Source organism: Glossina fuscipes, unplaced genomic scaffold, assembly GCF_014805625.2.
Source record: "Glossina fuscipes isolate IAEA_lab_2018 unplaced genomic scaffold, Yale_Gfus_2 0, whole genome shotgun sequence".
Lineage (NCBI taxonomy): Eukaryota > Metazoa > Arthropoda > Insecta > Diptera > Glossinidae > Glossina > Glossina fuscipes.
This window is the reverse complement of record NW_023998414.1, coordinates 22,614,469-22,636,990: the sequence shown is the minus strand read 5'-3', so window position 1 is coordinate 22,636,990 and position 22,522 is coordinate 22,614,469. Positions and strand designations below refer to the sequence as shown.

At 31.1% G+C, this 22,522-nt stretch overlaps 2 protein-coding genes across 3 annotated transcripts in view; one reads left to right on the top strand and one right to left on the bottom strand.

Moving 5' to 3' along the window:
* LOC119641391 (GTPase-activating Rap/Ran-GAP domain-like protein 3) overlaps positions 1–1,327 on the top strand; it is a 45,912-nt gene extending 44,585 nt beyond the window's left edge. The window contains exon 15 of the mRNA XM_038040019.1: positions 102–1,327. Within this exon, the coding sequence (XP_037895947.1) occupies positions 102–1,081 (980 nt within the window). The 3' untranslated portion in view covers positions 1,082–1,327. The remainder of the gene's footprint in view (positions 1–101) is intronic.
* Positions 1,328–6,462: 5,135 nt separating this feature from the next.
* On the bottom strand, positions 6,463–20,292 carry LOC119633834 (leucine-rich repeat-containing protein 20). 2 transcript variants are annotated; one of them, XM_038027612.1, is made up of 4 exons: positions 19,865–20,292; positions 8,881–9,024; positions 8,577–8,744; positions 6,463–7,467 (listed from the first exon to the last, which is right to left on the bottom strand). In XM_038027612.1, exons 1-4 carry the CDS (start codon positions 20,172–20,174, stop codon positions 7,310–7,312), a joined length of 780 nt encoding a protein of 259 aa, XP_037883540.1. In that variant the 5' UTR covers positions 20,175–20,292; the 3' UTR covers positions 6,463–7,309. The 2 variants fall into 2 exon arrangements, with proteins under 2 accessions (XP_037883540.1, XP_037883549.1); XM_038027621.1 differs by lacking the exon at positions 19,865–20,292 and adding an exon at positions 9,133–9,682.
* Between the last annotated feature and the right edge of the window lie 2,230 nt (positions 20,293–22,522).

The following is a 22,522-nucleotide window of genomic DNA, read 5'->3' as shown; positions in this document are numbered from 1 at the left end:
TTACTTTTACTTTTTCTTTTTTTTTTCTTTTTAACTGAGATCACTTATATTCTTTTTTGTTCATTAACAATATGTTGTGCATTCCTTTTCCTCTTGTGCAGATACTTGTCATTTTCAAAAATTAAATGACAAAGATGACTCACGAAATGAATTCGATTTCCACTGGAATACCTCACCTACTTCTGTGGTTTGCGCCTTCCCTTATATACTGGGTTTCACATCAGACTCAATGGAAATTCGTTTGCTGGTCAATGGAAATTTAGTGCATACAGCTATCCTGCCGGAATTACAAATGATAACTTCTAAACGTGATATATTCTTTGTAACAACAGCTCCAGAATTTATGTCCAAAGATCTTAATATTAGAGGTCTACAAATTCAAGAGCATGCCAGTGAAAAACGTTTCGTAACTACACCAAGCGAATGTTCCTCAAACGAAGAGTTGACGCGTGAGAGTCTCAGTATTGGGGATCAACAAATTTGCGGCAATACGTCCAAGGAATTACCTATAAATCCAGAACATGAGATGAATAACTTACTCGAAATTCCTGCTATGCCTGGTCAAGATCCGCCGCTCATACAAAGGGCGCGGTCTCTACAAAAGAGTGCCCATGTCGAAGAGAAACCCATAATAGCCAAAAGTAATTCATATGGAGACAGTTACAATAATTCAGCGCAACGTAAGGGTTCTGTTATGGAAGCTCATTTAGTCGGTGTACCACCTAATTCGCCGCGTAACGGCACCACATGTGCAAATTCGTTACAAAATAAACAAAATTCACCCATGTCTCCGACGAAACGTAATTCAAAGTATCGCAATCTCTTTAACAGCACTAACACTACTCCAACAACAGAAAACTATTCAAGTTCGCCAGATCGATCAAAACCTTTACGTATTTATCGCATACCCTTAACAAAGTTAACAGGGACTCATTCTCATTTCAATATGCATTCGTTTAGTGCTACGAATGCTGCAGCCAAACAAAATCGCGAACGCGAAATAATATCGATTAATTTACGCGATTATCGTCAAACATCTATTGATGTAACGTTACCCTTAAAAATGGAACAAAACGAATGACATTTGTATAAGACAGACATTAAAGAAAAGCTTCAACAACAAACACTTACGCCCACGGGCATGGTATTTATGGAAAAGCGTAAATCTATAGATCGTTACGATTTTGATGACAACAAGTTCAATGAAGAAGACGAACGCAGATTTGAAATGTTGATGCTTCAGCGCTAACGTAGTTAATAGTTAAAAAAAAAAAAAGAAGAAAAATATTTGAAAAGTTTCATTTAAATCATACTAATTGAATTAATTTTAAAACAAATAAGATCGATAAAGTCGGGCAAGACCGACCATTAACCGCCCTACATCACTTCGACTAATACAATCTTTGTATTATGTTTGTGACAAAATACCAAAACACTATACACTTACTTTCAAATGTACAAATTTGGAATATCCAGGAGAGTTTTTATATGGAGAGGGCGCCCAAACCTTGAACTGGCCTCGTCCATATTTAGCAAAATAATTACCTTGTCCAAGTATTTAATGATTTTTATTTAATTTTTGTCATGAAACAACCGAAATCACATATTCTTACCCTCTAAAGATATACTTCTCATGGGAACTTTTGCATGGAGTGAGGTCAAAAAAAGTCGACCTACCTTATCCAAATTTGGAACATCTATTTTTTATTCCATATTAATTTTATGGACAGCTGTTCATCGTAAAATATGAAAGTGTCGCGGTATAAAGATTCACTCATTCACTTACCGTGAAAATGTTGGATATGTATGGAAGGGGATTAGAAACGCTGGCCCATTCGATTGAAATTTTTTACCTCGGCTCAATATATCAAAATATTTTTAATCAGCGATTTTTGTGAAAAATCAAAAAAAAATTTTTTTTTTTTTTTTTATATATAACAAGATCCGATCCAATGCATTTTCGCTGTCATTCTTCCTTAGCCTTAGTCGAAATATATCCAAAATGACAACCTGTAGATTTTTTTCAAAAGTACACTGACAAACATCGAACAGGCAAGCAGAAAAGTTTAAATCTATTCAGAAATGGTTTCCGATCCAATTGGTGTAACAACCGATGGGTCTCTATCTTAAATGTTTGCCCATATTCCAGAAGTTTAACATACACTCATTCTATCACAAATGGTGTAGGGTGTAAAGAGGTTTATTTTAGAAGAATCATTGGTTTCGTAATAAAATTGCCTAAAAGCTTCTTTTTTAATTAGAATTAAATTTTAGATTGAATTTCTTAAAACGAAAGAACCAAAAATTTTATTATGACTGACATGTACTACTCTATCTATCTATCTATCTATTCATCATAAGCTGCAATTGTCTTTCTTCTAAACCGACAAAATTTTCGCAAAACAAATTTAGATAACTTCTTTTTTGATAAGTTAAAGATCGCCTTTAAATATTTTCATTAGATTGGAAACCCAAGAGCTTATCAAATAATGAAATTTATTGAATAACACCGTCGTCTGTATCGTTTCAGAAGTGAACAGAAAATTTTTCGTAGAAAAAAGAAAAACAAGAAAAACTAGAAATAAGGGAATCATTTCCGACTTTGTAAATGGCTTAGATCCTATTCGAAAAGAAAGAAATGCAAACAGCAATTTTGACCGAACCTGATATTGACGGAGATTAATAGGAAAAGCTTTAATAAACCTAAACTATAGCATGTCACCTTAACTCGTGCTCTGGTATTTCATTCGATTGCATGTACGATACTTTTCAGCTTCACCTACAGACGAAGCAAAAAAGACTTATCGATATTCTTTTCTTTTAAGCAAAATAATGAGAGAAACATCGTTTATTAGGTAGTAGAATTTCGTCGCTTTCAGGGAAAGTCTGCCCAACAGGTTCTTTGAAATTGTAATCAAGTAAGAGACATTACGTAAACTATATTTTCGAAAGCAATGGTTATTATTATTGCTTCTATCTTGTATACTTTCTCGATAGAAAACGACATGGATGGGTTGATGGGGATACGGTCTTAATGTGATGTCAGTCTCTTTATTTGTAAAAATCACACATAACCCTCTTAAAGAGCATTATATCAAAGATATAGATATTAATATTGGCGGAGAAGAGACACTCTTCCTTTTCTTCTACTATTAATTAACAGTCCAGACGGGATATTAGATCTTTGAACATAGAGAAGAAAAAAAAAAAGGGGAAAATAATTTTATTTTTTATTTTTATTTAATTATTATAATTGTAATCCTTATATTTCTCAATATGTAAATCATAATAGATATCCACAATATAGTAGAAAATTAAGGCAACATAAGTAAAGATTCAAGAGTGCAAACTATAAACTGTGTTAACTAATAATTGAAGAATTTCATGAAGAAAATCAAACGAATGCCGTTGTTGATAATACAGAGTCTACGTTGTTGTTAAAGCGTTAACAAATGCTATTGAGTATATTTTATGTAATGTTAAATATATAATAATATGGGAAAAAAAAATTAATAAATAAATAAAATAGTAATAATAATAATAATAATAATTAAATCTTACAAATGCACACATACCTACTTACATGTGTATCTATTGACCACATAAACAAATTAAAAGCTCACATAATGTTACCTAAACGTGCAAAGGGCCTAATGAATGTATCCGAAATTGTACTAAAAATGAAGGGGAAAAAAGAAACAAAATAATCATAACTCAATGCTTTATAAAAGCTCTCTATGGAGAATACATTCCTTCCTTTTTTTTCTTACTTTTTCCTATATATTTCGCTTAAAAAAGGTTAACTCTATTACTGATGATGTATGGGAATATGTGTGTATTTTAACAAATAAACTAAATAGAGATTAAAAGCATGGAATTATGATTTTCGGCGATATAGGGAGACAAACTTGCGCCTGATAAAATCAATTTCACGTATAATGTTAATTAAGCTCTTTACACGTTTAGGAAACGATACATGTCTGCAAACAAACAAATATTTACAAGTATCCTTACTTATACAAAGCATAGATTGATAATATGTATGTATGTATGTATTGATTATATTTGCAAAATTTTATATTGAATTAAAGGAAAAATCCAAAATGGGCCAGCAAATCAAAACAGAATAATATTTCGATTCTTAAAATTCTTAGGTCATCCCATGCATTATTTTATTTATTTAAATTATTATTACCTCCTAAACAACCAATTAATGATCGCAAATATTACCTAATATCACATATAAGAATAAGAAACAGATAAGATAATGACCATTTCACCTAACGGTTAGATACTTTATATGCCCTTAATAATTACTAAGCATTTAAACTCTCCGAGCATAGTTGAGAGTTGTTTGCAAAGGTACGAAGGTAGTGCGTAGTTCCATAGCTTGATAGCGTTCGAATGTCTCATTCTACTCTTCTTAGCTTCTCCTTCGCATTCCAAACAATCTACTCACTTATATTTTTCATAGCCCATGCAAGTTCATCTGCCAATATTTAATATGAAAATATATTTCCCTTTAAGTCACTACACACTGGGATGATTGAAAGCGTTTGAAAGGAAAACGCATAAAAATTTATAACTTTTCCAGGCTTTATTCATATGATGGAGTAACGTTTTTTTTTTTTTTTTTTTTTTTTTATCGCATACTGTCATCCTTTTATTCCTTGTATCGTTTCTAATCATTTTATTTCTTTTACTCGCTTGAGTAAATGGTCGGAGAAAGCGAATAAAATGGTTATGGCTTCAAAAAGCAGTAAAGAATTTCTTAAAAAAAAGTTCTTTTGATCTTGAGTGAAACCATTGAGTACTAAATAAACGATTGCCTGACGGCAATTTTGATACTGACCATTAGCTGAGTAGCATAGTGTACCCATCCTCTTTCGCATCAAAGCTTTCATATGGTTCGTAAGCCACGTCTTCTTTTTCTTGAATTTCTTGCTGCATTGTCCGCATGCTTATAAAGTCGGAACGTTTTCAATGTAATTATTTTCAAAAAAATATCTATATTAACCTGCATAACCTGCATCTTTAATACTCACGTGTCAAGGATAAATTCAAGCTGAATTTTGTTAACTAATGTTATTACAAACTGATGCATTTAGTTGATATTATCCCTTATTTCCATGACATTTCGCCGACATCAAAACATAATTGATTTAAGCCTATCATACATGGAATGACCTAATATTTTATATATTAAATTTTGAAAAAATACTAAGAAAACATATAAAATTTTTAAGCCTTTTTTTTAATGTAATCATTAATTTTTCGAAATTTTGCATAAAGTAACAGCATAAAATTTTATATTATTTATAATAATTCAAGAGAATAAAATATTTTCCAATAAATCTAAAATATTTTTACATTAAGTACTTATGACAAGAATCATTCGTAAGTACAAATTATACGCATTACCACGTATCTAAATAATCCACGGCTCCTGTTTCATTAGCATAAGCTCAAGTGCAATTCGATATTGGATATACATTCGGTGCATGCATGTATTTTGAGCATTTTTTTTTATTGAGAAAAATGTTGGCGATAAATATGTTAATTAATATACTTTCCATCATTTTCTACAACTTTTCCCCATCTGTCTAGCAACGTGGCGAACCCATTTTCGCACTTCTTCACTGCTGCATCGATGTGTACAAGTGATAATGAGAGGACGCTATGTACGTAGAGAAAGATCAAAATTATGGAATTTGACGGTTGCGCGTATTGACACTTTCGCATTACTCGATCATTTTCATCAACATATGTCACTGATCAAAATACATGCAAGCAACTATTTGGAGGGCAAGGCTAGTTGTAAACGGTTCTCATATTCGCAACCAATAAATAATTGCATGGACAGATTGGCTGGTATGACGTTATCGATTCCTTTATATTTCCGTTCATCTAATGTTTCTTTGTTTTTAGTCCGAATAATTCCTGTTAGTTTTTGATCAAGATGCCACCAATATATTTCTCATGTAGTTGCCGACAATTTTTTGTCTGATTTTATTCCCGATAAATTTTGATAGGAATTATTAACTACTGACCATGCACTTAGCGTTAAACAAACCCAACTCAGCTACCTCAACGATAATCGATTAAGATATAAAAGATGATATAGCGTCGCGGTGTTATACGTAAGAATCTTAAAGACACTTTGCTTTCAAATCAAAATTATTTATTAAAATCATTATTTCAAATAAAAAAAAAAAAAAAATTAAATAAAAAAAAAAAAAAAACAAGTCTATAGCAAAATACAAAATGAAGAAAGGCAGTAAGTACATCATTTGGCGTTTATCCATTAGAGTAAAAGTTATAAGTGATACATGACTAGTGCAGATAACAGTCAATAGAAATGGATACTTAACCTTACTTATGCGTACCAATGAAAAATAAAATTTCTCAGATAAATTATAGAAATAAAAGAAAATAAAAAAAATAATCACAGTTAATAAAATTTTAATTAATATATAAATTAATAATTAATTCTTTAATTTTTTTATTTATTCATATAGTTTTTCTTATATTGATGAAGGTAGCCCTTATAATTTTACCTTTGTACAGTACTAACAGAACATCTTTTAGCATCGTTTATAAAAATAGTTCTTTGGTTCGAGATATTCTTCTAAAATTTTACTACTATAAGATTGTGATTATTGTGGACTAGTCTTTAATAAGTACATATATACGTATATATATATATATATATATATATAGATACATCAAAGTACGTTTTTTCTAAAGGATGTGGACAAAATTTTATTTAAATATTACCAAAGTTGAATACATCGACGAAAAGTGAACCGTAGCGTAGCGGAGGGCTTAATAAATTTTATTTTTTTATTTTTTTCGGAAATTTTTCTAAAAATTTTCGATACCTTAACACTTTTGTTATGGACATTTTTCCACTTATTTATATAGGTACTAGCATTTTGTTCTTCGGGCTTCGATGGAGATAAACTTGCTTTGTATGAAATATGACAAAATAAAGCAATTATTTAAAATAATAACGTTGAAGCCCGTTGTATGCTTTAGCAATGCTTTTCGTTAAACTTAATAACTATTTTATTTCTAAGATTTGAAAAGTAGAAAATACAGTTTTTTTCTTTATTTTCTTTTTATAGTTATTATTTTATCTTAAAATTAAGTTAAAAACACTCTTACAAACACTAATCGATTTATAAAAATAGAAAAATATTTAAAATTTGACTTAATTGCTATGAGTTGTAATACACTTTGAATTGGATTTACATGATAGAGGCAGAGAACTATTGCTCTTGATTAACATAACTAACTAAGCGACATTTTACCAGTCTTCATCGTCCTCATTGTATTCTGAAATTTCAATACGAAACGGTGTTTGAGCATTTTTTAGTCTACGAAATGTGGTGCGACCTAGAGGATTGCGTCGCAAATCTACCACCTCTAGACTGTCGCTAGTAATGAATTCATCTGTATCAATTTCTGTAAGAAGAAGAAGAAAGAAGAAGAAGAAAAAATATGAACATAAGTTTTTTAATCTCTTAGATATAAGCGGAGCCAGGAGCGGTAGCATATTAACAATCCGAAAAAAAAACCAATTTGACCGCTGACAGTTTAGGATTATTAATTACACAAGAGGGCAATGCGTTTTCATTGCTGAAAACTTTTTCAAAAACCATGAAAGTTTGGCGGTCACATCTCGCAAATTTTGTACAAACTAGAGTCACCTTGATGGCTTCGTTAATCGCCACAATCTGAGGTTCAGAGAACCTACGTGTGATTGTCGAAAAACAAATGCGTCCATACCATGTCACTCTTTGGTGCGAATTTTAGACTGAAACCACCATTAGATCATACTTGATCGAAAACAAGGTTGGCCTTGAACATGTGTGTGAACATGTTCCACGACATGTCCCGCAAAACAATTCAATTAATGCATGAGACATTTCCTGGTCGTGTACTTTCTAGTTGTGGTGATCAGAGTTGAGTCATGTGAGATCATCGCACAACCACCCGTGCATTAAAAGAGGAGATTCGCTGCATCAACCAAACTCAGTCATATTTATGCAAAATGGTTATGGAAATTTTCGGGTAGAAAAGTGCGCATGTGCCAATATAGCTGCTGAGGGCAATTGCCCGATGTGCTACTTCACACATTACCATATCCTATGCACATTATGATTCAATAAAAAACCCTGTGCGGTCAGGATGGCCAGACGGACAACTGGACAGACGGATAAGTGAACGGATGGACATACCTAAATCGATTCAGAGTTCGATACTGATCAAGAATATATATACTTTATGGAGCGTGTGAAGTCTGCTTGTGGGCGTTGCAAACGTTCTGATATGAGTCCTTATCCTTCGGTCATGGAAATAAAAAAATTAACTATTTCCCCATAAGGGTAGCTCTAAATTCATGTGTTTAAAAAACATTTTCACCCTCAGAGAGCCGTAGTTCATTTCCTATTCACTTGTGTTCTGAAATCTTTAGTTTTCCATTATCGAAAGCATAAGCGTTAGCCCCTTGATAAGTCGTCCCTGTTAAATACATGATATCATAAAGGAAATAAATTCCCTGATATTTTTACCTATAATGGCATTGTGACTGGCATCCAATTCTCGTAATTTAGGCATTTTGAAAACCACGGGTGGCAAAACGATAAATGAATTATGCGAGATATTCAAGCGGGCCAAGTTTGTTAAATCAGCCAATTCATCCGGTAATTTGGACATTTGGTTATGTGATAAATTTAAATCTAAAAGAAACAAAAAAAAAAACCAAAGAGATTATAAACATAATGATATCTATGTACATGTATACATATGTTACATATTGATGTAAAAACATATTGTATAGAATGGAAATATATATATATATGTATATGTATATACCCGTAATTAAACTAAATTTGACAGCAAACTTTGGTGAAATCTTTTTGATTACATTGCCACTGAGATCGCAGGTTTTTAATTCCGTATTACGCATCAAATGATAGACGGCATCAGGTATTTGCATTAATTCACATTCCGACAAATCTAAATAAGAATAATAATAATAATAATATTTAATTAAATATTTAGCTAAAAACATTTTAAAGTAAATGTACACAAAATTATATAATAGCGTAAAATGGCATAATTTACCTAATTCACGATTTTCTTTAGCACTTTCACAACGCTCAACAACTCTGACAACCGCGTGAGCCATTTTAAGCGACTTTTTCAAAGCAATTACGAGAAAATTTTTTCCTTTTTTTGTGTTTTTTACAATCCGCGGAAAAGAAAGGTCCGTCTTTTTATTCTGCTTTCAATAATTTTCAATTTAAATTTTTCATGATAAGTTAAAATAAGCAACGAAAGAATAAATATTAAATCTCTAGCCAAATAAATCTGTTTGCGTTTCGACATTTCATACGCTCAGGCCTTTTTTCTATTATTTTATTTATAAAAATTGAATGCAAAAGAAAACCACTCTTTCTTTCTCATCGATCATACGCATGTACCTTCAAAAATTGCTACTTTTCTGATTTCAAGCAGACGCTATATATATATTTATACACGTACATATATATAATAAATATTTTTTTGTATTCAGCTGCTCTTTCCACCTGCGTTGGTCACTTCGAAAGCTATCCAATGAACAATGACTCTCTCAAACAGTTACAAATTTTATCTTACTTGCATGCAAACACTAAGCAGATAAAATTTTTTATGTGTTTTTTTAAAGCAAAGAGCAAGGCATAAAATGAAAGAGAGAGGGAATATAAAATGAGCGAAGCTTTTCATTATTAAGGTGAGAGTGAAGAAAAACTTTTGTTTAGTACGTACGACAGGAGAAATGGTAGAAATTGCAAAAACTTTATGCTTTAAGCATAGTTTCATTATAACTAAAAAAGGCATACTTGAAGAAACATGTTGTACCATTACTGGATAGGATAGTCATTTAGGTCATGTGCCTTTTTTTTTTTTCCTTTTTATGAGATAATTTTTTTGCAATTTTCTTCTTAGGATTACAACAAGAGGTTCTACGGCGCTTTCCTAAATAAAAAGAAAAAAGGATTTTCCCATGAAGCAAAACCAAAGTCGGTGTCGCTTTAAGCTGAATCTTTGCTCCGTCGAAGTACTAAGTAATCTAGATCCTAACCAGCTCATTCTTTTCGCAGATTTCGAATACTTTCTCCCAACTGATATTAGAGACATTAAGCAATTCATAGAATTGTTCTTAAAAAAATTAAAAAAAACCCAGCCTAAGAGACCCAGCTATACCAATACCTTAGTCTAAGCAAATATCCGAAAACAACTCCATAAACCTTATCCTGAAAATTAATCGAATCTCAGGTGTGCATACAAGTTTCTCAATTAAGTTTACGGCGAGCAGAGATCTCTTAAAAATTTTCCAAGAGCACGAATTGGGCGTAAATTATATATTTGTAACTCTAAACCTCTCTGATATGATTGCTATTAACTGAATGTAAAACTGAAAGTAAAAATTGAAATATTTTAAAAGCTCAATACTATTTAGACTGCCTACGGAATTCCAGAATAGAAGTTTGAGTGCGATGATGATATAACGTTTAAAAAATCCTAATAGTCCCTCAAGATTCAGAAAATGTGAGTTCATCGGGCTTAAATCATCAACTTATTGAAACCAAAAATCTTCAAGTCAGCAAAATATATTTACGAAAATCCAGCAAAACAATTTGTTGTAAATTATTATTTTTATTATTTTACATTACAAAAATAAGAAAATTCGGTCATTCAACTGAATAATATTGAACACATGCCAAAAATACCAAAAAAAAAAAAAAAAAACAAAAAACAAAATCATTAAATGCAACAACTGTTATACCGAAAGCAAAATACGTTTCAAAGTTCTTAGAAATAAAAATTGAATGTGAAATAAGCAAAACACTTGATGATCATTAAAAAAAAAAAAAAAAAAAAAAAAAAGAAAAGGAGAGCTTATCCTATACTATTTGGTTGGCAAGTAGCTATTATCCGTTTGAATCCGTGATTAACGGATATTACGCATTTTTCCCATTCGACATTTGACTGCAGTCAGGCTTCGATCGGATCGAAAAGAAGTTGTGTAGCATATGTTTTCGTGAACCAAAACTCACAAAGATTTCTATATAATAGAATCTATTTGCGGATAATTGAATAATAGAGTGAAAGTATATCTGAAATGATTTAAGGATTCGCATTTTCCATCTTTGACAATCACCCCAACACCATGGACGATGGATCATCATATGAAGTTGATAGTAAAGCAATCAAGACGATTGTTGAAGATCACATGATGACAAAAACAAGAGACTCAGAAATCTATTCAAGCGGATCAACTTGGATGTATTACTAAAATAATTGGATGGAAGCCTTGTTAGAGTCGTTGAGAAAACGCAGAAAATTCGTATTGTATTCAAGCAGTGCAATGCTATGACTCATATATCTTAGCTAAGCTAAACACTTTAGTAATAATTGATTTACTTAATGGGTAGCAGAAATCTGTGAGCACAAAGATGGTTACAAAAACAAAAAAAAAAAAAAAAATACAAGTAAACAATAAAAGTCAAGATATATGATTAATAAAAATCTGTTATTCGTATATAAAAAAAAAAAAAAAAAAAAAAAAAAAAAAGTGTAATTTCGCAATTACTTTCACGCCACTCTTACACAAAGCATAAAAACAAAAACAAGCAGAATTATTAGTATAACACACAAAAGCAATTTAATTTATTTTAGATATAAAGATATTACGGCACATGATTTTATTCCATTTAATGCAGGAAATGTTACATTCATTGCACTAGATCGGCAGTATAACAAGGAAAAAGTTGTAATTTTACAAACATATATATATATATATACCTGGATACATGTTAAGCTACATGACAATTACTTGTTGTAAATTTTTACCGCCCACTTGCGGCGAACGAAAAGTTAGGTAGTGCACTGGCACTGCCAAAGTCATGGGAAAATTTAATTTTTATTCACTTGCTTTGTATGCAATAAGTTATATTATATGTACGTAACTGATATATTGTACTTGACTGTTTTGTTGTAATTCTACGAAAAATTTGGAAATTGCGCAAATTGCATTAAGATAAAAAAAAAAAAAAAGAAAAACAAAAACAAAAAAACAAATAAAAAAAAAGGAAAAAAATCTTACTCTGACTCTTTCTTTTCTTGAATTTTTGCCAAAATTTCTGTTTATGGCAAAAAGAAATAAAAATATGAAAATAGGAAAATTTTTAAATGAAAGCGTAAAAGAAAATCTTATGAAATTATGGCCGCACACTCTAACGCAAATCATCATTTCATAATAATTACGATATAGCTTGTAAACTTGGTGAGGACGTGTGCAATATGCGCTTCAAACTAAATGTTATTCATGGTTAACTTGAAAATCAGAATAAATGCGACTACGTTTACGGAGTCTCGCGATTTTACTCTTATTTACCCAGCGAAATTACACTTCAATGTCTTATGTCAATGTCAAATTCGAGATTATATTTGGTGAAAACTTCAACCTTTTTGTTTGGGCCCACAGTGAGACAGTGCTTTATAAATGTTATACCTTTATCGAGTTAACGCTAAAGCTACGGTTAACGCATTTGAGATTTGAAGCCGCTAACACTGACATGGCAATTAGAGTTCTTACTTACTCGACTACTTAGGCGGATAAAAATGCGGATCGATGAGTTTGCGGTACAAACAATTTTCAAAACTTCACTAGAGTCAGTTCGACAGTAAGTAAGAGAATTGTCTTTTTGCTTAAAGAGCTAAAGAACTGGAACTCTTTTTATGAAGAAAACTTTCGATTTCCTTGAAGAATATTCAAACAATTGAAATCCATACGAGTCGAAAATTGATTTTAAAAATTGAAAAATTTAAGCGAAGAATCTCATTAAGGGGCTTAACAATTAAAGAGGTTTCGTTTCGTCGATGTGGGCTCATATATAGTTGGCAGGCAATACATTGATTATTTTGTAAAGAAATTTATCGCAATAAATGCGAAATTGTTTTATACGCATTACTTTATTGCACATCAAAAGCTGAGTAATTGAATCAGAGAAAATGATCATCATTGATATTCGAATGTGAACAAAGAAAGTACGTTTCCACTGATTTACACAAAATATTTTCGTTTAACTTTTGTTTGTTTTAAATAAGAACGCAGTAAAAGCACTACAGTGGGCCATGACCCTCCGTAACCATCGTGCAGTTATTCGTATAAGGCCGTATATATAATTTTACACAGCCAGAGAGACGGACAGACAAGCTTAAATCGAATTAGAAAGTGACTCGGAATCGAGCGGTGGATCTATGTCAAGTTCTTCTGGGTATTGCATACATCCACACAAACTTAATGTACTCTTACCCTACAAGAGGTGTAGGGTATTAAAAGAAAAAAAAAAAAAAAAAATGGACTACATATACCTTAACAAGGCATATATCTTGTACCAGCTTTTATTATCCAACGACGTATTGATGAGCATATTTACAGTCTGTTGGTGAAACTAAATTCACAACGTATATTATATATATATATATGCCTTTGAAAAGACTTTGGAGATATCTAGGAATGGTCATCTGAATATTCAACCAATCAATGCCTATAACTTTAGTTGAAGAACTTGACCTTCGAATTCAATATTGTGATATATTGAAGAGTCGAATAAACGTGAAATGTCTCTGCTTCAGTCAGGCATGCAAGCCATACGCATATGTAACAACTTTGTAAATAAGTTTAAATATGCAACCAAAAAATTACTTACTACATTTATATAGTTACATATATATTAATTTAATTCCCTTTCTCTATTTCCATTATCTTCTTGTTATTCTTTGAAGTGTTGACTTCTTCGTAGAAAATTTCCATCAGTCATTTCAATAAAAATTTGCTTTCACGATTTTCATAGGCCATCTTCCTGGAAACATAATCCATGAGAAATCAACTGAAAAAGATGATAGCCGACATAGACCGACCGTTAAATACCTTATACCATTTTGTCTAATAGACTTCACTTCACTTTAGTTTTCTGACATTCATAAAAACAAACATTCGTTCCCATTATTATGGAACTGTTTACTTCCCATTGCAACGCTGAATTAATATGATCGAAATTTTCACCCCGTTATGGAGAGCAAATCGAAGAAATGGGCCTACCAGATTTCAACCTATTCTAGAAAATATCAAATTTCGGGAGATTTTTACAAATTTTAATTTTTTTTTTTTTTCGTATAATGTCAAGTGAAGTTCATCTGAAATTTTACATGCATCCGCACAAACTTAACGTGCAATTACTATAAGCGGTGTAGAGTAAAATTAGAACAAGCTTTCCTTTTTCAATGCAAATCTTGTGACAGTGTTTACCAATATTTAAAAAAATCAATCAAATCGCACAAAATGAATGAACGGAAATTTTTTCTAGATTTCACGGGAACTGCACGGGTTTGCTTCTGTTTGTGCAAATATAGGAAATAATCAAAATTTTACAAAATTTTTAGCCCTTACATACCTCTTCATATGCCTTATATTTGAAATGTCATATTAAGAAGACAGGAAGACAGGGCAACTAACAAATCAAATATGTCGCTAGAGACTTTAACTAACAGAAAAGCATTTGATTGAAAACAGTGAAACTGAAGAAAGCTTACCAAATCGCTCTTCTTAGGCCATAGGTAATTTTAAATTGAAATTGCCTCGAAATCATTCGTAAGCATTGAAATTTCTGCATTCAAGATTTATTGAATCGTTCTCTTAAACAAAATATATCTGGTCAATCCCGGTCTTTTCATTTTTAAATTTTTGTATTATTTTTTATTTTCCTAGAACTTTAATGAATTTTATGATGTCAGTCCTAATTAAATGAAATCGTATTAATCTCTGTCGTGATAGAGAGCAAACGGTGAAAAACATTTTCAAAATGCACGAATACAATTATCTACATACATACAAACATATATGGATACTTCACTTGCCAAATCGATTAACTTCATTTTAAGAATTTTATTAAATTTTAATATCAAAGCATTTCATTAGCCCCTAACTGCATATATTCAAAACGAATTTCTCTAATAATAAGCGTTTACACCGCTAAATGGCAAAATCGTTTTGGCCACCGAATAATAAATACTGTATTTATAATATTTTATCAATTTTCTCAACTTCTAGTTTTATGGAGTTAATCGATTTGGCAAGTGAAGCATCCTTATATGTATTCTCTCGTTACAATCGCAAACAATTCATTATGAAATCTCTATCAGCGTCGACTAAGCTATTCAGGGGGAACCTTTTACTTTTAAAGGACCTTCGTTCTACGTTTCTATGTGACTTGCCTGTTAGCTAAAAGATGAAATTCATTCTGCAAATCATGTGGAAAGCATATATCTATATAAATAAATGCGTTATACTGTCTGTTGCGTGTTATTATTATAATTTCTTTTTTCAATTTTGTTTACATAAACAATGATTTTGCGTTTTTTTTTTGCTTGTTTTTTGCTTATTCCCTGCTTTGTTTTCTTTTCTTTTTTTTTTTTTTTTTTCGTGGCCTGGTCTGAATGAAATATTCATTAAAATTAAGGCAAATAACAAACAAAATTATGTCAATGGTTTTTATTACCCGAAATTTTGCTAAAATTTTTTTCCATATCGAAAGCTGTTCACTATCGAAAAGTTACATAAAATAAATTGAAAAAAAGAAAAATAATAATTATAAAAATATTAGGCTATCGTCTTTTTCTTTAGATGAAATTTATACAACTTGAAACTGATTCTTCTCCTCTGCACAATTATTCATATTATAATAAGTCGGAAAAATTCTTAAACAAAACAAAAAAAAAAACAAATAAATAAATAAATAATTATTTCAGTTCTAATGTTAAAAGAAGAATAGAAGCAAAATGTTGGTAGTCAACGATGGTAGGACTCCTCGCAAAGGCATGAACAATAGGAACTATTTTTTTTTAAGGAAGATTTGTTACACCGATCGCCCAGTTATTCCAGGTATGATTACGCGTCCGCAAGGCATTTCACGATTAGATACGATCAGTTACTAGAGAACTATTCGTCTTCTTTAGAAAGCTTTGCAATTTTCCGCGCTATATTCTCCAGAGTGTAAGTCCTAGTATATGTGGAGTGCTCTCACACACAGTATTGTTTTTTTGATTCTATTTAAATCCGCCTGAGTGGCCGAGTAGGCAAGCGTCACGACTAGCAACTCAATAGTCGTGGGTTCAAACCTCAAGTGCGATAGAGTTTTTTAATAAAAAAGCCGATAGCCCTAGATGCTAGTGCTTTAAGACTTTAGTCTTAGAATTTATTCGCTGGCTAAATTTATAATAATAATAATAATAATAATAATAATATTCTATTTAAGAATCGAGGAATAATAATGGCTCCCTTCATTTATTTTTTTTTTATTTTTTTATTTTTTTGTTTCGGTAGTGTTGTCTACAACAATTAATCACTAACTATATAATATTTTCAAAAGATATTGTAGGAGCTTTCTTACTTACATAAAATATTCGTGTTTTAACTTTACTATAAATCATTAACACAACAAATAAATTACAGCAAACTAATCAAATTTTCATTTATACATTCTTTTCGCCTACGGGCGAAGCAGCAGCAGAGAAGTATATTGAGTTTGTCGTTCCATTTGTGCATGCTACAAGCATACTTCCGACATATTGTAATCTATAAATAATTCTCTTTAGCACTTTCCTTTCTTTCCCTTTTTCTGCCCTTCCAATGCTTACTACTTCCACTCATTCATTCATTCTACGTTTTTTCTGATCTTTTCTTAAGTATCTACCTATTTGCATATACTTGCACTTTAAGCAAACTTCATATATTTCAGATCAACTGTAATTTTAAGCTAGCAATTAATTCATTCACAAATAACTTGGGATATTTTGTTCTTAACATTATTTAGACTAAGTCACCTACACACCTAAAACGATAATGGTCAGAAAATAGTAGAGGAAGAGAGAAAGAGATTTGGAGTCGCAATAGCCTTTACGCGTTTACTGACTGAACGCTTAACACAAGTCGCGACACTAATTATGTTTAAATCTCATTAAGATTTCAATCCGCGAGCATCGATTCTTATCGAGTCGGCTATGTGGCAAGTTGGGTTAAACATTTATTGCGAGTGTGCGATCATTAGAAATGGATAAAGACTATCCAAAGTGCTAGGTGTCCAAAGTTCGGATCACAGCGACCACAGTTTGTCTAAATATTATATTATATCACAAACACATTTCTCATAACAATAAAACCCAATTTTACGCAAATATTTTATGTACAGGTATTGTTGGGAGCTTTCCGTACTCAGTGAATTTATAAATAAGCAAACGTTGTTAACTAACTACGGATAAGTATTAGCTTATTTATAAAATATAACAACTTATACGATTGGTATATATATATATATAATTTTATATACATAGAGAAATAATAGAGAAAAATTTTTGACTGCGATGTGTAAGAAAATACCTAACTACGTCATCAATTTTAAATATAGGCAGACTTTGGCAAAGAGCCGAAAAGCAGATGTCCACTTCACAATAGATAAACCGCCAAACAGTCTACGAATGACAACGTGTTTGCATGTAAAACGTGTGGGAGCAGCAATACATCAAGCAATACAAATCAATGTCGCCCTATACACACACAGGCAGAAATTCAAATCGAAATCCTCTTTTACGGCGGACGGTGAAGTAACGTCATAATCTGATCAATATCTTAAGCCAGAAAATTTTTTCCAACGAATAATTTGAATAGACAGATCTCATTAAGAATTGTAAATAAACTTCTCTCCCGATCAGTTTCTAATTCAGTATATTTACCATAAATATTTTTCATCTTTCGGTGATCGCCCAGAAAGAAGAAGAAATGAACAAAGGGAAAGATATGGGAAGGTGGCCGCATCCTTGTGGATCTGTACCCCTAATCGTTAAATTTTATCTTATGTTTACCGACTACAGCTACGACCAACGTAAACTCTACCGCACTGAGATTTGAATCCGAATAATACTGATTTGTTAGTCGTCGTTCTTACCTATTCAGCTACTCTTGCGGAGTGTTTTCCCACAAAAGTTTTTATTTACAAAGCTCGTTATCTCTTTATAAGATATTAACTCTAAAGAATATCCGTAAGTAAACTTAGATAATTGAGGGACTATCTGACTAAAGCAGCGACTTAAAAGAAGAAAATAAGAAAAATGCTCTTGTTTTATTGTTCATATGCTATACTAAATAAATCTTATAGTTATTAATTAAACCTAAGCTTAATTGGAGCAGTGCAGTGTAATGACTGTAAATACTTTTCTAAGTTCCTTTCTTTTTTTTTTTTTTTTGTTAACAAATAAACCATAATTTATTTTTATTATTTTTTTTTTTTTTTACAATAAATCAAAGATGTTCATATTAATCAAGTAAAAACACTATCGTGGGCCACGGTCTACTGTACAATATCCTACACGATCCTACTCTTATTCATATTCAACGACTTCTCAAACTGAGGCATTATATAGGAAACGGTCCATTTGTCCTTGACCTCAAAATATCACGATACTTGGAGCCTGAGTAAGTTGGACACAGGAACCGAAGACGGATAGACATGCCTACATTTTGAATCGATCGGTATATCGCATCCTTCTGAATGTTGCATACATCCGCACAAATTTAATATGCTTAATATATTAATATATGCTTATATATATATTATATAGCTATTCAATAATATGTTATTGCCAACATTCTAATTAAAGTATACATATGTGTGTAGTAGGCTTTCAATCAACAGTGTCATAATATTCAGCAAAAAGGGAAATTATGAAAATGTTCTAAATTAATTTTGTTGTAATTATTTACAAGTCGGTTTTGCGTCAATCAAACTCTTCGCAGTCAGAGAAACTAGTACGAAAAGATGTCAGATAATTGCTATGTTTTTCATATTTAAATTTCCAAAAAAAAAAAAAATCCGCTCACTTTATTCGATCTTTAATGCATCTTCGACTTACATATACATTTCTAAAAAAAAAAACAAATTTATTATTGTATGTAGTCGTCTTTGGATGGTGCGATAATGAAGGATTTTCTATAATTTAGAAGAAATCTGTTGCGTATTTCGACGCACCAGCAAAGTAATCGTATTAAACTCTCATCTTGCGATGATTTGCACAGACGAGGAACTTGTATTTAATAGCCTACAAAAAATGACAAACACCTATCAAAAATTATTGATCAGGATACATTTTATGCTCACAATAGAGAAGACTATCAATCTTCTTACTAGCTTTCCGTAATAGTATCGATCTTTACAACGATTATTGAATCTCACATTATATATATATGCCGTAATTATTGGTCTGATTGCGTTATCGAAAACGGATTACTTTTGCATCTAATTTGTTTTTATAGATATGCCTAAGTAGTATTATGTGCCCAGGGGGTCACTCTTCTTTCTTTTTGTATTTTAAAGCCTCATCTTGCTTTCAGCAGTCAAAAATTGTAAAAAAATGAATCAATCAAAAATTTATTACTATTATTTAAAAAAAAAAAAATTATGTTATATATCGATTGAGTTGCTTACTACCACCAGCTATTCATAAACATGCAATACAATCGCATTTCACAAACCCATTCCATCTTGTTCACCTAAGTATCAATGTCGACTTTCTTATTTAATTTGTTGTTGTTGTTGTTGTTGTTTTTGAGTGTATATATTTTATAAATGACTTTGCAGATTAAACGCAAGATTTGGACGCATTTATGCCTTAGATTCTGTTGTAATAACTGCCTGGGCCAGCAGGTTTTTCTGCTAACATTTGCTTTTTCATTAATATTTTTCTTTAAAAAACTTACCTAACATGTTATTTTCTTTGGCATCTTCGCAACGTCCCACCACACGTATAACACCGCGACCGGCTATCGGGGAGAATGTCAATATGCCACCAATTCGTGCTATATGCGGTGGTACACGTGGATCATGTATTTGATTTTGACCGAATATCATGTTATTATTGTTATTATTATTTCCGTTACTATTGCTATTATTATTATTATTATTGTTATTATTATTGTTATTGTTATTATTATTGTTTTGATTATTATTATTGTTATTGCCACCGTTATTGCGGGTAATATTTGTGATATCGTTACCAAAGGGACGCATTTTGTTTAATTGGTTTTATTCTAATTAAGAAGGAGGAGGGGGAAAAGAAAACACAACAACAAATATATTTTGATAAACAATATTAAAATACACTTTAATTATTTCTAGTTTTATCTTTTTATTTTTTAAAAACTTTTTCAAAAAAAACAATTTTTTTTTCCACTTTATTTTTAAAAAAAAATCTTCAAAATTTTTTAAAAGAGTTTTGCTTTTTAATTTTTTTCTCTTTCGTTTGTAAATTTATAATTGAATTGAAAATTTTCAGTTACAAACTGTTAGGTTGGACTTTCGTTTTTCAAATGGTTAAAAAGCTTTTTCATCAGCTGTTTTTATACTGAAAAAGAAAAAGGAATATATATATATATACGCTTTAAAAGAAAATTGTAACATATGGTGTGATGTAGTTTTGTATGACGCGCTCTCCGCTTTTCATATGTCAAAACAAAACGCAATCAAAGTAAATAAATGATCTTTACCAACAGTCTTGCATTTGCGTCTTTTGTCTTCTGCCTGCGAATAAACTTGTTTTTTTTTTTTTTTTAGTCATAGCAATTTCATGTACATAGGCATGAAAGCATGAAAAGCTTCTTTCTCTCGCTAACCTATTACTCTCAGCAGATCGTTGCCAGATGATTTCGAATTTCAATACAATTCAATTTTATATATATATATATATATATATATATATGCATATGTGCATATATGCATGGGTATATATATTAAAAAAAGTAATTAAGAAAAATTTAAGCAAAGATTAATTTAAGTGCGTTTCATTGTTACGGAAAATTTTATACAAAATTTCGCAAAATATTTATTCTAAAATTTATTTATTCGCGTATTTTATTTTTCCTGTTTTTCATTCACTTAAAATCTTTATATATATATATATATATTTATTTATTTATAATTATTCACGTATTTGTTTGTTATTTAATTGCTGCGAAGTGTGCCAAACTTGTATTGAAGCCAATTTTTATTTATATCATCTTAATATATACATGAATGCATTGGCACGCACTGCCTTAGAGCACACTTCCAACGTCACGTTGTTAAGAATTGTTCTTCAATTTTTTTTTTTTCACTCCTTTCTCGTCTTTTTCACTTTCTTTCAATTAATACAAATTTAGATTTTCAATACGTTAGCTTAATTAAATCTAAAATCTAAATGATATGTTAATCGGAGAGCTGTAAGAAAGCAAAGGTATTAAATATCAACCGAAAGAATTTCAACAAAAATAAAATTGCATTTAAATAAATAAAATAAAGATAAAAAGAAAAAGAATCTTCTGCTCGCTCGGGCCAGCCAGCCCTACAACTCTTAACACTCTATAATTAAATCTGTAGAGACGTGAGTTATATCAATCAGCAGCAGTAGCTGCATTACGCCTTATTACGCAGTTGATGATATTAGAAAATACCGAAAACAATTTTGAATTTGTGGAATGCTTACGAAAAGAAGTTTTACAGTTACATAGAATCTAGAAGTTACCTTCATCATGGACATCGCGAGGTATAGTTGCGATAAAATCACTCAATGAATCACTCGCTGATTGAGAGAAAAGGAATTTTTTTTTTTTTTGTAATTTCAAGGACCTGTGATCCATATTTGCATCGCACTTTAAGGCCATAGTACAATTTTCAAATCGCTTCTTTCTTCTTTTCATCAACTTGAAACGTGACGACCCTGAGCTCATGCATTTTCGAAGTTGCAATAAACGAAATCAAAGTAGATTTCGTTTAAAATTCATGCATTAGTTATATGAACATTTCTAGGATACCCTTTTGCAATTTATATCCCGATCTATTGTAGATCATATTGTTTATGTTATGAAATTTCCTCAGATTTGATATGAGAATGAGTTTGCAAGATATAAAATTCTTAAAATGACAAAACCAAAGTCGTTTCATGCCTACCGCCGACGCAGCTGACGACTGGCGGCGAAAGGATTAACAACCATTCGGGAAACATTTCACAGATAAAAAGGGATTAGCACGGAACTGTCACAATGAAATGAAAGTTTGTTATTGGTAATGTTCTTGTAAAAGCGAACGGTAAAGTCAATCAAGTCGAGAAAATTAACTCGTAATATTCAAACGAACGAGTCCAGAGGAAGCATTGCCAACATAAGTTCATTCAAATAGATCAGCTAAGAATTCTAAATAAAAGCACAATTCATTCGTGTGAACCTAACCATAGGACGAAAACGTAGAATCAGAAATGGCAGTTGTATCCTAAGCACGTATCCTTTCAATAACTGAATTGAAAGCACTTTTGAAATAAATTTATACCACTCTATGGCGAAGTGAAGGAAACTTTAGTAACCTTAAAAGTCATTTAAGTAACTCAA

What these genes read in the sequence shown, in the direction of transcription:
- LOC119633834 (XM_038027612.1), bottom strand. Translation starts at nt 20,174, where the DNA reads ATGCGTCCCTTTGGTAACGATATCACAAATATTACCCGCAATAACGGT. An exon ending in CAAATTTAGTTTAATTACGG is followed by an intron (nt 8,745 to 8,880) that starts GTATATACATAT and finishes TGTTTCTTTTAG; the next exon opens with ATTTAAATTTATCACATAAC. An exon ending in CAGTCACAATGCCATTATAG is followed by an intron (nt 7,468 to 8,576) that starts GTAAAAATATCA and finishes TTCTTCTTACAG; the next exon opens with AAATTGATACAGATGAATTC.